The sequence below is a fragment of the Sciurus vulgaris genome (genome assembly GCF_902686455.1).
Source record: "Sciurus vulgaris genome assembly, chromosome: 6".
Taxonomy (NCBI): domain Eukaryota; kingdom Metazoa; phylum Chordata; class Mammalia; order Rodentia; family Sciuridae; genus Sciurus; species Sciurus vulgaris.
This window is the reverse complement of record NC_136466.1, coordinates 64,634,268-64,656,695: the sequence shown is the minus strand read 5'-3', so window position 1 is coordinate 64,656,695 and position 22,428 is coordinate 64,634,268. Positions and strand designations below refer to the sequence as shown.

General features: G+C 44.3%; 2 protein-coding genes across 5 annotated transcripts in view; one reads left to right on the top strand and one right to left on the bottom strand.

The window, feature by feature from the left end:
• Positions 1 to 8,221, top strand: part of STK32A (serine/threonine kinase 32A) — a 146,592-nt gene extending 138,371 nt beyond the window's left edge. The window contains exons 9-12 of one of the 3 annotated variants that reach the window (XM_079144784.1): positions 271 to 396; positions 1,811 to 1,939; positions 2,586 to 2,650; positions 3,029 to 8,221. In XM_079144784.1, the coding sequence (XP_079000910.1) occupies positions 271 to 396; positions 1,811 to 1,939; positions 2,586 to 2,650; positions 3,029 to 3,122 (414 nt within the window). In that variant the 3' untranslated portion in view covers positions 3,123 to 8,221. Of the gene's footprint in view, positions 1 to 270; positions 397 to 1,810; positions 1,940 to 2,573; positions 2,651 to 3,028 lie in introns of all 3 variants that reach the window. The other 2 variants (XM_079144783.1, XM_079144782.1) reach the window with 2 other exon arrangements.
• Positions 8,222 to 11,405: 3,184 nt separating this feature from the next.
• Positions 11,406 to 22,428, bottom strand: part of DPYSL3 (dihydropyrimidinase like 3) — a 104,909-nt gene continuing 93,886 nt past the window's right edge. For both annotated transcript variants that reach the window (XM_079144765.1, XM_079144766.1), the window contains 6 exons: positions 20,393 to 20,549; positions 19,657 to 19,798; positions 17,763 to 17,933; positions 16,306 to 16,485; positions 14,472 to 14,634; positions 11,406 to 13,125 (listed from right to left, as the gene is read on the bottom strand). In XM_079144765.1, the coding sequence (XP_079000891.1) occupies positions 13,037 to 13,125; positions 14,472 to 14,634; positions 16,306 to 16,485; positions 17,763 to 17,933; positions 19,657 to 19,798; positions 20,393 to 20,549 (902 nt within the window). In that variant the 3' untranslated portion in view covers positions 11,406 to 13,036. The remainder of the gene's footprint in view (positions 13,126 to 14,471; positions 14,635 to 16,305; positions 16,486 to 17,762; positions 17,934 to 19,656; positions 19,799 to 20,392; positions 20,550 to 22,428) is intronic.

Genomic DNA, 22,428 nt, shown 5'->3' with positions numbered 1-22,428 from the left:
CCATAGTTAGTAAGTGGGAAAGTCAGGAATCACAGTTGTGTTTGAATCTGTTGGAAGAACTGTTCACATTTATCACATGGCAGCTGGACTCCGAGTGTTTATTATTGTGACTATACACTGCGGGCATTATTTGCATGTGGAATTGGAGAAGGGGGGCATCACCTTGGCCCCTTCAGTACTATGCTTGACAACACTGAGAAGGGATTTGTGTGACTTCTTGGTTCCCATTTTGACCTTTCTCATGGTATTAATGTTTTATTCCATTGGCAGCTACTTGAACCTAATCCAGACCAACGATTTTCTCACTTGACGGACATTCAGAACTTCCCATACATGAATGACACAAACTGGGATGCAGTTTTGCAGAAGAGGCTCATTCCAGGATTTATTCCCAATGTGAGTTAATCCTAAGAAACCCATGATAACTCCCATTCCATTACAGCATTACTCCGTGTGCCTGATCCACAAAGTACCTTATTAGAGGATCACGCCAGTGCAGTAACAGAGCTCAGATACCTACTTTTTGTCTGAGAAAACACATGTAGGCTAAGTTGGTCACCAAAAGTCACCTAGCAAGTGGTCAAGATGGATTCTAATCTAGGAATATTCCCATCTGGGGATCTAGATCCTAAGCACTCTCTGTGCAATGCTTTTATTAGAAAGGACTTCCAGTCACCCAAATAGTCATTTCCATGAATTCATTGGTTGGGAAAAAAAAAAGTTCGCTCTGATTCCAAAGATGTTGTAATTTGTGTTCACAGAGATCTGTAAATCAGAGAATTGAAAACTGTTGAAGTTAAGGTGAAGAATTCATTCTACCACTGGCCCCTCTTTCTTTGCTAATTTTATCTCAAGGATTTTTATTTTCTAAGGATCAATAGCCAAAGAGAAATAATTCCCATTGAGTACCAGACCAAGGGACATCTGTGTCCCATGACAGGCTGCTGGTGAAAGCTCAGGCCAGGGCCCTAGTGAGGCCTGAACTCCTTCTCTCTGCCTGGAACCTGAGTCACACATTCAGTTGTGGGGATATTGGGAATAAACGGACCCAAAGGGACTGGAAGAAACAGCTTGGAGACTTTCATTATGGGCATGTGGGGATGTGACCTTGCATGTGAACTGCTGAGCAGGGCTGTGCCTGTGAGAGGGTCAGAGAAAGGGAAGCACAGTGTGGTGGGTTCCTGAGGATGGAAATCTTCACCTTATGGAGCAACAGGAAAGGGAGTGAAGCCCTCTCCTGTCCGCTCTTCAGTGTCCATGGCGGCAACTTGTGCCTGGTTGATGCTTGGAAAGATGCAAGTCTGGGTACCACCTGTTGTTGATCGTCTTCTGCTTTGAGCTGTGCTTGTTGCCCTGAGAGAAGCTCTCTGCTACAGTTCTCTGGCTCACTGTGAAACTGAATCATCTGAGGTGATTATTAAAGGGCAGATTCTTGGCCTCCTGTTCAGAAGCCCTGATTTTGAAAAACCTGGTTGGAGACCTGGGAAGCCAAATAAGTCGCTCTGGTGACTCTGATCTCCTAGAACAAATTTTGAGAGACCTGAAAGCTCAAACTGTAGAAAAATTATTTTAATTTGGTTTCCTTTCTTACTCCCTGAGACTTAATTGGAAGTTTAGAAAAATAAATTATAAAATCAAAGGATATGAAAAATAATGCTGGCAATGAATGGTATAAAACTTGGAGTAGGAACCTGAGCTTATTATTCTTGGACTGCTTCTGAGGACCAAGTGTTTTCCTCCACATGGGGTCTGGTGTGTTTTCTTATGATATAAGGAATGTGAGGACTAAGCCAACCTCTCTCCCTTGCAGAGGGGCAGGTTGAATTGTGACCCTACCTTTGAACTCGAAGAAATGATTTTGGAGTCCAAACCTCTTCACAAGAAAAAGAAGCGTCTGGCAAAGAAAGAGAAGGAGATGAAAAAATGTGATTCCTCACAGGTGAGGAGGTCCCCACCACACTCAGGGTGATGGGTGTCCCATCATGTCTGCAATTCCCCTGAGAGCTGCTGTTGGGAGGTCAATTTGGCACTGCTTTTGCCTGATGCCAAGGGACTTGTAACAATGAGGCAGGTACGACAATGGCAACCAACCTTCTGGCACCTCTGTGACAGAAGCGGCCATCAGTGATCAGAACAGAGATCCCCATATTTGGAGGACATAATCCTAATGTCCCACCATGGCTCCTGTGAGCTGCATGCAAGCAGTTCCAGAAACATGTGCACAACCCTCTGCCAGGGGCTTGGAGCATGGGCAGCAGGTAGCTGCTACTGGGCTAAGAATTGAAATCCATAGCAATGATTATCATCTTACCACCCATGCCTTCCTTCAGTGTACCTGAACAACATACCCTCAACATACCCCAGAGTTCCAAAAGAGTTGCATCAGGCAGATTCCGCTAGGGCAGTCGTCTAGGGAGGGAGATCCCTACCTTGCCATCTTCCAGGCATCTTCCTCCTACAGCTTCCATCTTGAAGCGACTTCGGTACTTCTTAAATGTGGTTGAATAGAAACTAAGTTATCGGCTGTGAGGATCCTCAGTCATCTGTTAACTACACTCTACTGTTTTTCAAAGTCTACCTTACAGACATGTCTTCTTCAAGAGCACCTTGAGTCTGTCCAGAAGGAGTTTATAATTTTCAACAGAGAAAAGTAAGTAACTCCTCGGTGAACAGCAGTTTAGAAAATGATGCTGTTTTAGCCAGATTGTTTGCAGAAACTCAGTGTATTTTTAACATTTTTATTTTCTCTAATGACAAAAATGATGCACATCATCTATTACAAAAATTTTAGGAAATGTTTTACTTATAAGGAATTTTTAAAAATTTTAGTAGTAAGTTATCCTCACATCATCTTTATGTTTGTGGGAAGGGCAGAGGAATCAGAATATAAACAATGACATTTTAAAGTTTTCTTGACTCATACCTTTCTATAAGTTGGTGAACCTTTTTATCATTTCAAAAGTTTAAACTTTTAATTTTGGGTTTCCAAGAATAAAACCTTCTTTTTTTTTTTTTTTTTTCTTTTAAGAGTTAAAAGAGACTTTAATAAAAGTCAAGCAAATCTAGCCTTGGAACAAACCAAAAACCCCCAGGAAGAGGATGGCCAGAGTGACAGCCTGTAAAGGCTCCACTTCTCCTTCTTGACACTTGGAACTTCTGACTGTCCACATTAAGAAGGCTGACAGCAGTTCTTGCCACCCGACGCCTCACCATGTAGACAATGTGAATGAAGATCCTTTGAAGGAGGCAGCATGCCATGGAGGGTCCTGGGCCTGAGTCCTGGGATCTGATTTCACCACTGATTCACTGTGTGACTTTGAGCAAGCCTTTTATCCACTTTCTGTGCATCAATTTATTCATTTAAAATGAGAGGGTTGTATTAGAGGACCTGCACCTGCCTTTAGTGCTGCAATTGTTATTCTAAATGGCCTTTATCTTAAAAGGAATATCTGCAGATTTAGCTTTCCATTCCTTTTGACTACACTGTGACAAATGGACATCCAACACACTGAGCCTCTTCAGAGCCAGAAAACTTCATACAGAGGTCAGAATCCCAAAGACCGATCAGATAGAAATAAAGAATTCCACGAGGAAGAAATGCACAGGGTCAGATAGAAGTAACAGATTTATAGGATCTTCTGGGGGGAGCTGGGGGGAGCTCCACTTTGGCTTCTATCAGCTAGAAAGAGCCTACTGTGCACATGGCTCCCCAACTTCCTTTCAGTGAGATAACACTGGCAACTTGGAATCAGTGATGATGAGAATATTGATGCCATGAATATTAGCAAATGGTACAGATCAGGGCATCTTTTTCCTTTTAACAAGCCAGTTGTTGAATCTCAGCACACCGCTTGCCTTCTTCTGGTATGCTTGCTCCTTGAGGGCTAACTGTCCTCTGAAGATTAGCAGAGCCTACATCTGGATAGGATCAGAGAACATTGTTAGAGCACAATATGCTTACTTTATGTTTCAGTGAAGTTGCACCATACAGGGGCATTATCTTGTAAGTTAGAAGTGAATTTGGAAGATGTAAGACTTATCTTTGAAAAACACCTTCATTACCCTTAAATACAGGAAATATCTTCTCAATGAAGCCTCATGAGTGAGTTGCCCTTCTGTAATGAAACAAGTCACTCTTGTGCTCTTTATTTCTATTTTTTATTTCATTTTGGCTGATACTAGGCGAACTAAAATACTGAATTACCCTTAGAACAGTGGGATGCTCACCCATGTGAGAGGTCAAGTTCATGGAGACTCATGATGGGAACAGCAGGAGCATGTCTTCTCTTAGGACTACTGCCAGATTGGCAGGCAGAAGTGCCTAATTATTTAAAATATCATTGCTTTCTCACTCTTTTTCTTTACATTTTATCTATTTATTTGCCAAGTTTAATTTACCTGTGTGCATGTAACTCTACTGTACTATCTTTGCAGAACTATTTTTGGATAGAGTTAAGAGGTGAACAGGCTTTGCAGGATTGTTTTCACTTCTCGGCTGTTGAGATCACCTAAGCCTTGGCTGCAAAGCGCGAGTAGGGCCTCACCAGTAACCTGGCAACCTGGAAGACCAGACTGACACTCACTTGGGAAGCCAGACAGGTGGAAATAGACTCGAGAAGTAGGAGATATGGCCGCATGCCTGCTACACACAGAGATTGTCAGAGAGAGGCCTCACGGGGGTGACGAAGCATGGGTAGAAAGTCAGAGCTGAACTTCAGATCAGTGTTTATGGTTTTCTCTTCATTGAGTTAATAGGCCCAGGATTTTTGGCATGGCTGTGAAATAGTGCTTCTCTGCTTTAAGAACAACCATATTTTTTGTTTAAGAACCCAAATCAGCTCTTTTCCTCTTTGGTTCCTTTTCTCTACAGTTCCCATTATTAGTCTATGCTATCTTGTTTTTCTCCAAAACTCAAAAGTATAAAGTCAAAGAACTTGTTTGTCTCAGTTTCAGAGTGGAGGCTGGGTTGAAAAGAGCAGCCACGAGAAGGCCATCAGATTCTGCTCAGAGCTGGCAAACTCTGGCCAGTCAGGAGCCACGTGCACAGTTACAGATTCCATCTTCCACTTGTCTTTATTCAAACCCTGATGTGCCCTTGACCGACCTCTCCTGTTACCTGGTTCCTCCTGTGCATCCTCCCAAAGGGGAGGCTTTTTGGAAATGCTAACCAAAGGGCAGTGAGACCAGGAGGCTCTCCATGATGATGGGAGCTAATCATGTGTGCCGCTGTACATCTATACCTTTTAAGATGGGATAGGAACCCCACGTGATCTCTGGAGCCCAATTCCCTACTTTCTATACCCAAAACACTGCAGTTGACATTCAGAATCATGAACACTCTGATAAGAAAGCACAGTGCTCTCCAGATGACTGATGTGCAATGTGATTCACATTAAAAAAGAAAAAGCACGGGGTTGGGTCTGTGACTCAGTGGTGGGTTTGAAACCTAGCACCACAGAACAAGAACAAACAAAAAGGACAGGACAAAGCACTGCATCTGGCAGATGGAATAGGTGACTCTAACTACCTCCTACCATTGTGCATTTTAAAGATACAAAAACTTTTCCAAAAACAAACTAAAATCTTCTTCGAAATTCTTGTGGTGATTGCTAGTTGTGGAAATCAGATCCCTCAGTTTTACTTGGGTGTCCATTCCATGGGAATGTGTCTCATCTAGATTCCGTAATGAGGCTCAGGGATGAGAATGTTAGAAAACGAGGTGACTTCTGCATCCTTTGGTTTGGCATGCCTGGAAGCTTTTTCTCCTAACGGCGTCCTCCTTTACCTATAGAGACCATCTGAGACATTTGAGCAGGTTCTGAAGACCAGAGCATCCCAGTTATATCACTTCTGTGATGCAGCGAAGCCTCCTGCTCCAGGGCATCCAGTGACCTCCACAGGAGTGAGGCAATCAACTCTGCAACCCTGACCATGACCCTAATCCCATGGGAATAGAATTAGCTGTGCTAATGACTAACTCCCCCTCTGAAGCAGCACTAGTTTTGGCAGAGGTCATTGCTAGGGCAGCATGAACTTCAAGCAGCACAGACCATTGCTAGATTGATTATTAATCTCAATAATTAGTGGCTAAGCTTCATCTGATAGGAAAATTTTAATCAGAAATGATTCAGTTTTCTATAATTATAGCTTTCAAGATTGGATGGGTGAATACCTAATTAGGAAGAAGAGCATTAATGTAGCAATTAATTCGCCAGCATTGCAGCTTATGGCTGATGCAGAAACACTAGGGGTTCAGCTCTTCAGTGGCTGAACCAAAAAGGCTTGGAATGCATTGTGAGTTTGTTTCAGTCTCCAGTCACCCCTGTATTTGTCTACAGAAAATCCTGTTTCCTACTTCTGTCCACCTGTGGTTACTGTTTATTACAAGCTCAGTGTGTTGTCTGGCTGATATTAAACATTGGTGTGAAAAATACACACTTTGGTTTTCTGTGCTCTTGTGAACCAACAGCTGATCTGGCAGTCCTTGAATGAGAAAAATGAGCTGTTGAGCTGTAGCATGTGCAATGTCACTGTGTCTGCATGTATTAAAATGTCTTCTGTAACAGTAAGCCACTGACCTTTCTTTGTCATGAGTGTGTGTGTGTGTGTGTGTGTGTGTGTGTGTGTTGTGTGTGAGATTTGTTTTCCCAAAACAGTGTCAGGATGCCTAAAGATACCTGTTCTTACTTCCATTTCTTATTGTAAGAATTGTCCCCTAACAGAGAGAAGCTGGTATCAGAAATGATGTTCTGTAACTCAGGAACACAGCACATCTTAACTGATCCATATATATATAAATGGAAACACCTGATTCCTTTAGTATGCACACTTCAGGGAACAGTCCAGAATTCTAGCTTTCACCTTTCACTGTGTTCAAGAAAGTTCCCAGGAAGTCCATGCATCTCTTTTCAGCATCTTGTCCCATTCCACACACAAGGGCAGCTGGTAGACATTCCAAATCGTATGATCTGAGAAAGGAAGTTAACTGGCCCCTCTGAACTCTTGCAGCTAGAAGCAACTTCTGCCAAGGAGAGACTAAAGGAAGCTTTCCACTACCTCCCAGACTCACAACAAGTCAGCAACTAGCCAACTGCTGACTCTGTGGCTTGTCCTGGAATAAGTAGGCACTTGCAATTCTTGTGGGCACTTAAGTCCTGCATCCCAAGTACCCCATTGTCCAGGTCATGTTAGGTGTCCTTTGTTATTGTTCTGAACAGACAGCTTAGTGAAGGGCAAGGTCTAGAACCCTTTGGATTCTGAAAAGTACTAGCCTTAAGTATCTGATCTACTTTTGCAGGTTGCTTTGGCCCCTTTGTCCTCCATCTCTGTGTCCCTGCTGTGATGGGTTGGTGTTAAGAGAGCTGATTCCAGAAGGTTCCTTGGAACCCCCAGGCCTTGTTATTCTATGTGGGAAGCCATCCATGGCTAGCATGATCAGGCTTGGTTGAGCCATGGGATACAGAGGTCTGACTCCCATGAACTGGCAGTCATGAGAGACTGTGTCAGACAGCCTGGTGTAGGTGACTCTGTGCAGAAGTGGCTCACCACCTGATAAAATGCTGATTTTTGGATGACCCACTAAAGCAGATGGCTTCCCTAACTCCACCCCATCCTGTTCCTCACAGAAGCAGCTCCTCCCAGTCCCCCTTTACCTGTATGACTATAAATAAAGGGAAGGTGGCTTCTCCATCTTGTTAGAGGCCACACTTTGGCATGGCTCAGTCCGTCACACCCCTTTCCATTTTAAAAAGATTATCAGCTCCCGTGTTATAAGTTTCTTAGTGATTAATCGATAGCGGGCACCGTCCTGGGACAGAAACCCTTTCCCTCATCCATGCTGGACGTGGCAGATCCCCCTGTGATTCTCTTCAGTGTTCATTCCCACCTGAGCAGATGTGACTCCACACTGAATACCTCCAGCCGACAGTGGTGTGGAAGAGGGGCGACGTCTCTTTCCCCAGCACCTTTGAAAGCTGCTTCGTTCTTTTTAGAGCCCCGCACCCTGAGTTCATTGTAAGGCTCGACTATTCCCTTTAAACCTACTTGAATCCTTAGGGAGTCCACTGGTTCCTTGGTCAGGAGCAGGGAGAGGTGTTTCATCATCCTGAGTTTGAGCCATTGCATGGGACAATGGACCAAAGCTTATTAAACATCAGACTGGGGACCTCAATGGTAAAATAACGATTAAGCGTTCAGAGTCGCTTTTGATCTGGTTTCTGAGCTTCATTGTTAGAAGGTACACTCACTCTGTGCTCCTGAATTAAAAGCATTATTCCACCAAACCAAGAGGGACTCCTTAGATATAAAAGCGACTAATTAGAAGTTGCCATCCTCGGGGCTCCCCTTTCCTTCCCACCTACCCCAGCTTACACAGACCCGTCTTTGGGTGAAACATTCATGCCTTGAAGGCTTGAGAGGGAGGCGAGAGCTGTCCCAGCATCTATCTCCTCTCCTGGCATCACAGATAGCAGAATCCACCTGGTGTAGGTGACTCAGGGGCTGGGCATGTGACCAGGTGTGGACAATTAATCCCATGCTCTCGTCTTCCAAGTGAGGAGTTCATAGTGAACATGTGACCAAACCAGACCAGCCTCTTCTATTGCATCAGCCTCCTTCCTCTGAGGTTACTGAGAGGTAAAACAAAAGCTGGGAATGCCGAGGATCAGCCTTGCCCCCTCATGGAAAGCGCTTCTGTCTGAAGGAAGCACCCACTAAAGACGGGGGGGGCGGGGGGGGGGGGTGGCAAGATGGAGAGGCGGCACTCAGATGTCGGCATTGAGGACTTCCCTAGCCAGGCTTGAGTCTGCCCAAACCTATCCCTGGACTTTTGTGTTGCAGATTTTAAAATTCCCCCTTCCAAACCTCTACCTCATCCCCATACACTAGAGTCACCTTTCCAGTGAAAAATGAATTGTACACATTAGAATTGGTTTCAGCAGGGTTTCCCCACAGGGGTTTAGCATAACTGGTTTGGTGGAAGGTCAAAAGATGATACAAGGTAAAGGAATTCTGTAGTCAAAAGATTTGAGAGCCCTTATTTGGACAAGTTTTATTTTTTTTTTTTGCGGGGGATGTCGGGGTGGTGCTTGTTTACTATGCTGGGCATAGAACCTAGAGTTTTGTGCATGTGAGGCAAGTTCATCCCCAGCCCTAGAAAAAGTTTCAAAGCCTCCTTTATCATAGGATTTCTCAGCCTTCAACTTGCTGGTATGTACCTTAATGTTCTCAGCGTAGACACAGCAAATAATCCTTTCAAGCACTCATTTGACCCCTTAAGATCAGTTTGCTAAAGAATACACTTTGGCACATGTATAGTTGGTGTTTTTTATCCAAGTCCAGATTTCTCAAAAGAGGTGGAACATTCTTACAAAGCAACCTAATAGCAAGGATTTAAGGGATGATGAAATAATAATAATAAAACCCACAAAACAAAACAACCTTTTTAGGTTCTGCCCTGGATTCTGCTAGGTTGATTCTCAAGGCAATGCCTTCTACACTGATATTGACTCTGATGGTCCATAAGAAAAACTTCCTTATTTGACAATGTTTCAATCATGGTTATCAAACTCCGTGGCCCAAACTGGTGACTCAGTGAAAAGATAAGATACCAGAACATTTTTTTTTTTTCTCCAGATAACTGTTTTGTCACACCTGCCCTGCTTACTAACCCTTTTAGTCTTATTGTGCAATTCTAACGTAGTAGGTGAAGGGCGCATCACACACAGAAGGGTCCTGGAGAACAATGTTGGTAATTTTATAGTTATTTTAATAACCAGGTTTACATTAACAGTCACTTGATGAACTTTTTTTTTTTTTTTTTTTCTTTAATCTCAGCTAACTCAATACACAGTTTTCTTCACGGTTCAAACCAAACAGCTCTTCACGTTCCAGAGCTGCCTCACAGCTAGCACAGATCACAGGGAGATTTACTGTCTGTCCATATCCACCAGGCACAGGACTGAACACCCACACACCATTTCTCAAAGGGGAGCTTGCGAGGAACACTGGCTGCTCAGGACAGCCCTTGAGCGCATCTGGGACTCAAGCTGAGGTTGTTCAGGGCAGAAGGCTGGGGAGGCTTGTGGCAAGAATCAAGGTTGGGAACCACACACTGATGAAGGGGCATATGAAGGGACATCTCAGGGTGAGCAAAATGGAGTCCAGGCTTGGGATTCAGGTCCCATGAGAAGAGAATGACTCTCTGGGTCTAGCTATAAAGATGACTGGATTTTGAAAAATACCATTTTCAGGAAAATTATAGTCTTACTAGTTTTAGGAAACTTAGAAGAAAAAGAAATATCCCCAGTAGGGTAGCTGATTTAACAATTTCATAGATGTCTCCTCAACTCCTCACACCTGTGACCCTCTCAGGGAGGAATCCAGTGGATTTCGATCTGGGTTTAGAAACAATGAGAGAAGATTGGGGGAAGGCAAAGCAATCCTCAGGGAGGGCCAGGTCGAGAGACAAGATGGTAAAAGCCAGCTTGAGGGTGAGACTGAAGACCCAGTATGCCCTCCACAGTTGGATGAGATGCCAGCGAATTTGAAGAGCATCAAGACTCATTGTATAGGGCTGTTCAGTGTGTCTATAGAACAGAACAAAATTGAATATACATCTTAAATTACATGTAACTCGGTGCCCATGTTAAGAGAAGAGTGGATAGTTTTCTAGGCATTCTCAGCAACTGCTATACTAGAATGTTACCAATGCCAAGAGAAGATTAGGAGGCTTCCTATGACAATGTTCCCCATCCTGAGCACCAAGGGGTTGTTTCAAAGGAATGGACTGCTTGTGTAGAATATAAAATTCTGGTTGAATACTTCAAGTGCGGTGCAGATGACCCATTTGCTCATGGAAGATTTATTTCTGGGCTTGGAAGGATTAGCCGGCCAGGAAAGGTAACCTCAGAGCAGATGGGTGGGTGCTCAGACTAGTTTATTTATGTGTCTTTTCCTCCATCTGGTGGCCATGGCTGGTACTGCAGCTTATTCTAAAGCCCAGCCTGGCTACTGAGGTATATGTTTCAGACCTGACAAACTCCCTTTGTATATAAAAGTCATTCTGAGTTCCTTGAAAGGCCCCCAAATGTTTGAATTGTAAATTAAAGCTACATTTTATTTTTTATTTGTTTCCCTTAAAATAAAAGCACCATGAGAGCCTTAAAATAGCAAGATTCCCTACTATGAGGTGAAAGTCTTTTTCATGATTGGAACAGAAAGTAGCCTGCTCAGAGAAATACTCTTCCTTAGCTATTTCTAAATATTTTTATAGCCAAGTGTTCACTTTAGTATTTATCTTATTAAAACCTGCAGACAGGCCTGGAGGGGTGGGTGGGTGTGGCTCAGTGGTAGAGAGCTTTCATACCATGTGCAAGGCCCTGGGTTTAATCGCCAGCACCAGAGAGAGAGAGAGAGAGAGAGAGAGAGAGAGGAGAGCAAAAAGCAAACAAAAAGAACAGTATTCAGAAATAATAGTTTCTCCTAAGCACTGAAAAGGTGTCTGAGGCCTGCTCTTCTCTTCAAAGTACTTAGTACACAGGGTATGGGTTCTACCAGCTGTTATCTCCCAGGGAATGGAAGTCTGATCCCAGGTTGAATATGTTCTTCCTGCATAAGGGTCTCTTGGTTCTATAGATCTTTGCCTTGCCACAGAACTTGGCCCATAACTGAGTTTTCAGAGGGGGTCTGAAAGGGAAATGGACACGCATGCTGCTACTTTCCTTTATGTGTCCCCTCAGGAAGTCCATGTCACATCACTTCCACTCACCTCAGAGGTACCAAAACTGAAAGATCCCCCCAAGGATCTGCTAATGGAAGAGGAAACAGATGGTTTAGAATTGAAAAATGGGACCAAGGTTATGTAACAGGCTCCCTCTGCTCAAGACCGGCTTTCTCAAATCCCTACTTGACTCCCACATAAACTGAGATTACCTCTTCGTAGTAAAAGTTAGTGAACAACTAATACAATTTTTAAAAGAATCCTTTTCAGTCATGGCTGTGCCTGATCTAGGAAGATCAACAGCATCACTCACTCACTGGCAAGACAGGCCCTCCATCCTGCCCCTTGAAAGCTAAAATCTGGACTCAGGATGCCAGAAGCACGCTCCTCTCGTCTGCAGAGACGAGTGAAAGGTGCCCTCGGTGTCTAGTGGGAGGTGTACTTAGGCTTCTGCTGCCCTCCTTGATGAAGGCCTGTGCTTTGCTCTCAGCTGCTGCCTTTCAAAAGCACCAAAGAGGTGGGCAGGACAAGAGGAAGAGAAGCATCCTTTGCTCTCTCCCAATCTGGCCTTCCCACACCGGGAAAGAAGGTTCGAAAGCAACACTGAGAAAGAGGTCCCAGCAAACACTGGCATAATCAAGCAGGTGGAAGAAATGGTTGGGTTTTGGCGTTTTAATTAGTATTCAAAGGAACAAAATCTACCGGGGAGGGATGTGACAAAGTCCAGAATCCAAAGACCCCCGCCTTCTCTGCAGACCCCAGGGCACCGTGATAAAGTGACGGCTGCCACAAGTGATCATCTTTCATGAAAATAAACACATGTCATCAACACAATACACAACACCCTTCGGCTCACCTGGCCCACCCACCTCCCTTCTACACGCCCTACCCTAGCCCTCTGCACCTTCCACCTTGCTCCGGGCTCCCACCACCCACTCACCCCAAATAACCTGTGTCCCTTTTGTTCATTTTCCTGACATCCCAGCTTTGTCTGTCCCCTTGTCGTAAGATGCAGCACTACACACGCTCTCAACACTATAATATAGCAGACTCTTTTACCTTAGTGGCCTGTCTGATTGCATGCATGTAAATGAGGGAGAGGGTCAAACAAACCAAGGCTATGCATAAACAGAAAACAAAGCAATATTCGTAAAGCTAGGCAAGCGAGCGTAACATGGAGAAACATAAGGCTTGAGGCTTATTGATTCTTTAGATCACAGCCGTTTGGATTCGCTTTCCTTCTTATACATTGGTGTACCATTTTGGCTTCGAAAAAATCTCTTCTTGCGTCTGCCCCTCTCTTCAGGGAGAGGTTGCTTAACTCAGGGATGTGATATTAGAACGGCCTCCGGGGGGCGCCACTATGCGCTTGCTGGCTGAGCGGACCCCCTCATCCACTTGGGTGCCTGCGGTGGAGAAGGGTAAGGGCAAAAGAGAAATTGATCAAAGAGTGTAAGACAGTAAGTGCCTCCCTGGCCTCAACTCCCAAGAGACATAGGTGGAGCCTTGAACTTTTCAAATGCACTCCTCTGTCCCCTGGTAGTAAAAGCCAAGTTCTTATTTAGATTCCATCTGAGCCTCAGTATAATAACACTAGGAAGGAGAACAGTGAGAAGGGTATGAGAGAGCTGTTTGCATTGATTGTGGCTGGCGATAGTGAAGCGTTCAAAGGGGTACCTCATGGAGACCCACCAGTGTGGGAGCCACCGGAGCTGTCTGCTTACAGAGGAGACAGTTGGGCTCTGAGAGGCCAGGTCACTTGCCCAACACCCCACAGCTTGAAGTGGGGTGGTCAGGTCCCTATAGCTACACAAAAGAAAGCATCAGCCTGAGCTTGGGTCCATTCAGAAAGGAGCCTCTAAAAGTTTAAGGATTAAGGTAGCCAGAGAGCAATGGAACGTGACCCCCCGACACACACAAAGATGCTTGGGACGTGTGGACCTCTGGCAAAGATTCGTGAAACCTTAAGCACTTTTCCTCCGTTTTTCTCTACTTCTCTCATCTCTTTTCCTCCCTGTTTTTCCTGCTTCTTCCATTCTTGACTGATTTGCCTTTCTCAATATGCTGGGATTTTCCCTTTAATGTCTTTTCTTTCCGGTTTTCTTGCTTCTCTCACATTTAAATGGTTAGTTTTAAAGATGCAAATCTACATTTTTTTCCCCATGTGAGGACTATTCACTATGGAGCAAATGAATGATTATTTTCTATTTGTATCAGAGAGGTCTAAAAAAAGATTAGTAACACATGATACATGATCTGTCAATGGACACTAACTACTATGAGCATTGTTACACTACAGCAGGGAAAATAGAATAAAAACCCTACATGAAAAGAAGCTACTGCCATTTGAGTATAAAAATGAGTCTGAGTTTTCTTTAACCCTGAACAGTTAAAACAAAAACCCCACACACAACATACTGCCCAGTTCTCATAGGTTGATGTAGAAAATCACTTCATAGTGGAAATCAACTCCCCTACGCTGCCCACAACCCCTCATGTCTGATCTCTGAGCAGAATTTAGCATCATTTGAACTTGATCTCTAGCTTGACTGTGCCTCCTCTGATTTTCTCACCCTCACTGATACAGCAAATCTTCCTATTTTCCCCATAACCTTCTCCCTAAAGACTGTGCCCAGCTCTGCGCTGGAAAACTCACTCAGGCTGAGCTCTTAGGATCATGCTGTAGCCTGGGGGTAGGAACTGACCTTCCCCTCCCCCTTCCCTCCTCCCCGGATCAGCTTGTCCCACTCACCTGACAGGCTAAATCCCGACTGGTGGAGATTCCTCACGGGTGGATTTGGCCGGGTGGGAGAGCCCCGGGTAGAGCCTGCGGGTGTGCCCCCTTTGGGGGTGGTGGTCAGGTCAAACACTGGCCCATCATACATGCCCCTTGGGACCGCATGCAGGTCCGCCATCTGCAGCCAGAGAAACACATCAGCATTCAACAATTTAGGGTCTGCTCTAGGTTGCACAAATGTATTGGTGAATAGAGTGGTGGGGGGGCATCGGGATCTAATAATGATAATGAAGGGAGAGAGAGCTAGTGTAAAATAAAGCAGGTGTCATGGAGGAGGTCCATGAGGGACTCTCTAGATAAAGGAAGTTCCCTCTGAAGGATCCAAGGAGCCTGATGTGGGGTTGGGATTGGGGGTGGAAGAAGGCAGTGAGGGACACAGAGGGGAGGTGTGATGGCAGCGCAGCCAGCAGAGGAACAGTCAGTACAGACAGCTGGGTGCAGAGACATCATGTAGGGGAAGAACCGTCCGCACAGCACAGCTGTAGTGCGGTCATCAGGAAGGCGGCAGTCTGAGATGAGGCACTATGTGCTGGCCAGGATGGGATCACATGGGAGCTCCATCCTTACACTCTTGAGCACAGATCAGGGCTGGCAGGCCCTAAAGTCTGAGTCTGTCTGTGGTCTGACCCACTGACCTCTGGCTGTGGCCGTGAACTTGCCCTGGACTACGGAGCCAGTCAGCAACATCCACGGAATGCTCTGTGCCTGGCCTTGTGCCAAGCGTCAGGGTTTATAGTCACATGAAACACAGTGCCTTCCCCAAAGGGGCTTACAGTCTATCAGACAAACACTGCCAGACCACCCACAGCAGCAGTACAGCAGGCTGGCCTCCACCCACGTCTTAGCATGGCCTTAAGGGAGGCTAGGAGGACACACTGCCAGGCGTGCCTGACGGTCCAGCATGGGTCAGTGTAGGACTCCCAAGGGGGTACTGCTGCCCATCCCTCCCAGTGACTTGGGGCAGGCACAGGAGCCAAGCCCATCAATCTGCAGATGCTAACGACTCGTGGAATGGTGACTGTATCTGTACTCCCCAAACCAAGAACTCCAGATCATCAGCATTTCTGTGGTTCCAGAATCCAAGTCACATTAATAGGAAGAGTTGATATTAGGGAATTTGAGTTTCATTCCCTTCTCTACCAGAAAAAAACCTGGAGAACAGAGCTCAAATTCCACAATCTCAGGGCTGGTCTAATCTTACTTCACGGAGAACTAAGGGTATAGGAAGGAAATCTGGAGAGTGGAAAGGGGAAGAGAGTGAGTGGGAAAAGAAACTGCTGGGCCTCAGCCCTCAGTCCCTAGAGCTACCCTGTGTTCCTGTACACGTGTGTGTGTGTGTGTGTGTGTGTGTGTGTAATCAGGGACATTAGTAAGATTCTAATTGAACCACAACTCAAGGTTTTTGCCCCGTGGAACAATAATGGGACAGAGACGGGGAGGTGCAGACTACTGTTTCTTGTTTTAAGCCTGTAAGAACAATTTGTTTTTATTAAAAATAAACTAATATTACATGGCAGGATTGAAATTATTTTAAATTCTTTTAAATAAAAGCACTATAAAATGTAAGGAAATTGTTTAGAAAAAAGTTTCTGTTGGCCAAATGTTTTCAAAACTCCCTTTTATAGCATGTTAAGTCTGCGTGCTGTTCCTGAGGACGAGATCACTGCCGTGGTTTTCTTTGTGAGGGTCTAGGGAACACAGGCCCCTCTGGATCTCATGGTCACTATCCCTGAGTCTGAACGGGACACACAGCCCCTGCCTCACCTCTGGGGCTCCCCCTGCTCCTTACCTTCCTCCTGGCTTTAATGCGCTTGTAGACATAGTCGGAGAATGGGCTGCAGGGGATGAAGCGGCCGGCCCCTTGGGTCACATGTAGGTTGCCATCTTCCAGCATGATCTTGCCCTGGCAGATGACAACCAGAGGCGCCCCACGCAGCTCCATCCCTTCAAAGATGTTATACTCTGCAGCCTAGAGATGCGGGGCAAAGCAACGGCATGGGGGAGGGAGAAGAGAAAGAGAACCATGGTTACCTTCAGTGGCCCCAGGAAGTACGGTCACCAGGTGAGCCAGGAATAGCTTACAGTGTGCCTGCAAGCTGTCAATGCATACAAGGCACCAGGAGACTGATGCTCACAAAGACTGGGCTTCTAACAAAGAAAAGTGTGCAATCTTGATTAAGGTCTTCAAGTAGCAGTCAGTTTCTGTTGCTGGTAGTGTTCAAAGGGAAACTGAAAAACGACCAGGGCTGCTGTACATGAAGTCGAGTGCATGGATCGAGGGGATACATGGGTCCCTGCTGGCTCAAAGCGTGGTGATGTTTAAGCAGAGACCATTACCACTCTGGAGAGGATTTCTCCCTACTTCCTTCACTAATTCAACAAGGGAGAGACATTACTGCCAAGTGGTTAAGGACATCACCTTGGAGTCAGGTTCTGGGTTTCAATGTTAGCTTCACTATTGATTTGTTGCATAAATTATTTAATTTCTCTATACTTCCATTTCCTTAAGTATAAAATGGGGTAATAATAGTACCTGTCCATGGGAGACTGTTATGGAGATTCAGTGAGCTTAAAAAGCACAGTGCCTGAAACATAAAAGCTTAAAAATATCAGCTATTTTTCCTAATAAGTATCTTTGGAAGATATTAGGCTTTGATTATTATCTTCCACATGAACAGGACCATGTGACAAAAATATTTATATTTTTCTTTCTCTTAAAACAAAGAGCCTGGGCTGAGGTTGTGGCTCAGTGGTAGCGCGCTTGCCAAGCATGCGTGAGGCCCTGGGTTCCATCCTCAGCACCACATAAAAAATAAAATAAAATAAAGATATTATGTCTACCTACAATTAAAATATATGTGTGTGTGTGTGTGTGTGTGTGTGTGTGTGTGTGTATTGAGATATATATATATATATATATATATATATATATATATATATATATATATACAAAGAGCCTGTCTAAGCCTCAGCAATCACAGGAGCATGGGCAGAGGTGGAGACACTGTCATTATCCATCCCTGAGTGACTAGGAAGGGCAGAGTCCCTCTGCTGCCCTGCCACTCTGGAAAACAGAAATGAGAAGCAAACAGTCTGAGTCTGAAGTACTCAGATCCAGGGATGGATTACCACTGCAGCCTTCCCTGGACGGAAGACACTGGCATGGCACACCACCCGAATGCACTTCTCAGGGCCCAGCCCTGTGCAGGCATTCTCCAAGCTCCGCTCCCGCCAGCCCGAGCTCACCGACTGGTGGTTCTTGGCAGAGACGATCTTCACAGCATCTGGATCCCAGATGACCAGGTCACTGTCAGAACCCACAGATATTCTTCCCTTGCGGGGATACAGGTTGAAGATCTTGGCGGCATTTGTGCTTGTCACAGCCACAAACTGATTTTCATCCATTTTCCCAGTGGCCTATTGAAATACAAAACATTTAAATATCCATCTCTATCTCTATATCAACCATTGCAGGGCTTCTGAGCTCAGAGGAAGAAGACCACCAAGGCCCCAAAATCCAAAGAAGGATCCATGACATGATGAGCACAGATCGCCACCAGGCAAGGTGGAGGAGCTGGGCTGTCTTGTTACCCAGGCAAATGGGTAAACATGTGGGTTAAATGGAAGTTAATGCTCCAGCAGCATGTTTTTGTTTTTGTTTTTGTTTTTTCTGGATATGTATATGTATTTACTTATTCACCTGTTCTAATTCCAAAAAGGATTAGAGATAGTTCACAGTAAAAAGTAATGTGATTTTTGATCTGACTTTTTAGATATGTGTATTTATATGTTCATAGGACAAATATGCAAAATCCTCAGTGACAATCATAGTTATCCCTGGGTAGCAGAATTAAGGGTTTTTTTTTTTTTTTTTCATGTATGTGCTTGTCTGAGGCTTCCAACTGTCCTTTATTAAGCATATATCACTTTGGCAACTTAAAAATACAGTTATACATCACTTAACAATGAGGATATGTTCCGAGAAATCTGTTGGTGGTGATTCTGTCACTGTGTGAACCTCATAGAGTGCACTTACACAAACCAAGCTGAGCTATCACCAACTGAGATCATCTTACAGGGCCAGTTATGTGCTCCACCAGTGACTTAATGTCATTATGCAGCACATGAGTGTATATATTACTTTTAAACAAATTCAGAGAGTGTCAGCATACATACATACATACATTCACAAATACAGAACAGTGTAAAAAAATACAGAAGCTAACTATGTGAGAAAAGAGACAAAAGGTTTTATATTTTATCTTCTCAAAATAAAAAGCCTGAGTAAGAAAAGAACTGCATTTAAAGGTTGGCCTTGAGCTCCTTGGGGCCCAAGAAGAGAAGTGAGTCCCTGGACTAACTATGTAGATGAATGGGGCACTATTTCATATATATATATATATATATATTTTTTTTTTTTTTTTGTGGTGCTCGGGATTGAACCCAGGGCCTTGTGCTTGTAACTCTACCAACTGAACTATCTCCCCAGCCCCTATTTCATATATATTCTATTTGGCACTGAACATAAAGGGAAGTAATTTACTTAATAATGAGTTTATTATTAACAACATTTCAGTCAATTTCCTAAAATCTTGAAGAGGTCTTAATTTACTTGGCTATTTCTTTTATCAACCTTTGTGATGTAAATAAAGAAAATTAAAAAGAGAGGCCAGAGACATTGGTAAGCAATCTCCTGGATTGTAAACAGCAGCCTGGATGATCTCATACTCTCAGTACAGGGCATACTTGATGAGCAGACTGGGCACAGAATCATTGCTTACCATTTCAAAGCGTTATGTTCAGGCCTTTCAAAAGAAGCCATAAAACCCTCCAAATGACCAGAATTAATTCACTAGTATTCTAAGTGCAGATGATTCATGCAATGAGGTAAAAGAGCCAAGTGTCTGGTTCCTAGTTCTTAACACTCTAGATGAAGAAGCTTCCTTAGAATCCAAGACCTCAGGACTCATCACTAGAAGGTAAATCCCCAAACCCCTGAGCCACCTGGCTCCACATGCTGAGCATCCTCCCCAGGGCAGCCTGGAGGAGCTGTGCCTCTGGCTTGGTTGATGCAGGAGGCTCTGATCTGGCCCATGGATATTTGGGTCTTGGCCACCCTTCCATGATCTCAGTCCCTTACCACAGCCTTGTCCCAGATGACAGACATCCGCTCCTCCACACCATTGGTGCCCTCAGGAATGGCAGTGAAGTTGTCCTTCCCAATGGCTTTCTGGGCAGTGCTGAAGGTACAGTGGGCACTGCCAGAGAGCTGCAGATCCCCACTGGAAAAGGAGAAAAGCTCCATGTGAACAGGGGAGACGGTCAGGGCCCCTCAGGAGACCAGAATCTAGTGGAACCCCTTTCCTACTCCTTACTCTCTGTGTGAGCTTGGATGAGCTTCTCCCCCTCTGCAGGCTCAGTTACTCCAGCTAGAAAGTGAGGGGGTGGGATGAGATCATCTCATTTGTAGCAAAATCAAAGGAACTCAAAGGAAATGAGTCTCCCTATAATTTTGCCTAAGTGTCATCATGGTTGACTATTTGAATTTAGGCAAATAATTTAAGCTCTTCAGCCTTCCGTTGCTTAATCTGTAAAATGGGGATAGCAGCGCCTCACTGGTAAAGTTGTTATGAAGAGCAAATGAGATCATGTGTGTAGTTTCACCAGAGCTGGGCACACACAAGTATGCGCTGCTGTGACCATTATCTACATTGTGACTGTATTGTCTTGTGAAATATGATGGGGAAGAGCCTGTGTTCTGTGCTCAAGCCTGCAGGAGAATTTCTAGCTGATAGATAGAATGACTGCAGCCCCCATCCCAGCTGGCCCCAAGATACTCCTGCAAAACCACTGCTGCTCAGGATTCCTGCACCAACCTGGCTAGCAAGGAGTTGATGTAGTCAGGAGTGGTCGGGTCAGGGCTCAGAGGTGGGGATGTCACAAACGCAGCCGCCTTGGCCCAGTTCTTGCTCCAGTAATGGGTTCCATCTATACCGAGGCTGGCAGTAATGGGCTCTCCAAAGACCACATTTCCTGGAAAGGCGGAAGTAGGCAATGGATTTGCATTAAGTATATGCTTCACTGAGCCCAGCATATTTAATCATAGCTCCTAAGCCTACCCAAGGCTGTGGACTGCGGTTAGGCAGACCTAAGTTCAAGTCTACATTCCCAACTTTTCTAGGCTTTTTTGTCTTTCTGCTAAATGTGAGCAGTTTTGTATTCCTTAGATAGAAAGACTCCATTATTATTGTACGATGTAGCATTAATCCACAAATTTTGAGGCAAATTAAAATTTGAGGCAAAGAAAATATAAGAAAAATATATATTGATTACGAGATTCATCCTCATTTCAGAAATATTAAAATGGGAGATATGTCCTAGAATGGACAAAATGAGATGATGTCTACTTCTTGGGCTTGTCAAAGAATTTTGCAGATATGAAGGGTCTGGCATATAGCAGATTCTGGGTAAATACTAATTTCTTTACCTTCTACGTTTTCCCATTATAGGGTTCAAAGCCCTGAATGTGCCCTACCTCCATGGGAATTGCTAGATCCTTTTATTTTTACAAGGTCGTGCTTTAGTTTCCAGAAAGTCAAATCCATGTCTGTGGAACAGGAGCTCTCATGAGTTTTTTCATTAAATTCCTTACTCTTTAATCTAAGGAAAGAAGTGGCTTGCTCCAGAGGATGCAAACACCTGAGATGGGTCCATCAGTGATGAGACTGGCTTCTAGGATTCTGTGACAGGAATCAGGGGCCTAGCGAAGGAGACGTGTGGAAGGAAAATGGAAAATACACTAATCTGAACTTTAGTTGAGCTTCTTAAAGAAGAAGAGACAATAACACAGAAGGAAAAATATGTCTCTAGAAAATTGGTTGGTACCAGGTTGATCTATGCCAGCCTCTTTCACCAAGGATGCTTTGAATATAAGATAGCCTTGGTCTTTGGTCATCCATCTTTCACCATCAAAGTTTGTATATGGGCATATTCTGGGAGGCTCTATGGCCAAGATTATAAATAGATTTTGCCTTGTTTCAATTCCAATCAATTGGTAATGGTTATCTAGAATTATAGGTAGGGAAGAATTCTAATAATGCTTCTGGTCTCACTAGAAAAGATTAATGATTGATTAGTGATGTTTGCCAAAGGCAAAAAAAGGAAGCAATGGTATGATTCACATATGGCAGCCTTGTTTTTATGGGGGTCCAATAAAATGGATTAACATGTAATGACAATTTCAAGATCTGTCTCTCTCTAAAAATACTTATCAAACTAAAGCATGTAGGAATGCAAATAAGTGGAAAACTGAAAGTTAAAGCAAGCACTGAACTATTATTGAGAACAAATGCAATCTTGAAAGTGGAGGAACCATCCCTCTGGACTATGCTTAGCATGGAAGACTAGAAAGCCAAGATTGTCATTATGCCTGAGTTTGATTACTGGTCCTCCTCCTACCTGGGACATTTAAACAAGTCACACTCCAATTGCTGCAAATGCAAAGGTGATGGTAATGCCCATAGCACCTGCCTCAGAGTTCTTCGAGAATTCTATGTGATAATAAATATAAAGGATGTATCTCAGTGCTGGGTATAGAGTTGGTTCTCATTAAATTGTAGCCTTTTAATATTAATTCTGAGCAGCCATGATGAGTTGCTAAAGAGCACTGGTGGCAAGTGATTAAACTTGCAAAGACTTAACCAGAAACATGGTCAGGAGGGAAGAGTAAGTGCTGCGACCCTCTGCCTTCCTGCTTGGAATGTTCTTCACCATTTCCCTGAGAATGACAGTCCATGAGATGTTCACTGGCTGCGAACTCAGCAGCCAGTTTTTCATCGTTGAAATAGTGCCTCCCTTCCACCCTGGAGGTACAGCTGCAAGAGTTCCCCTTGCCAGACAATCAGGAGCCAGA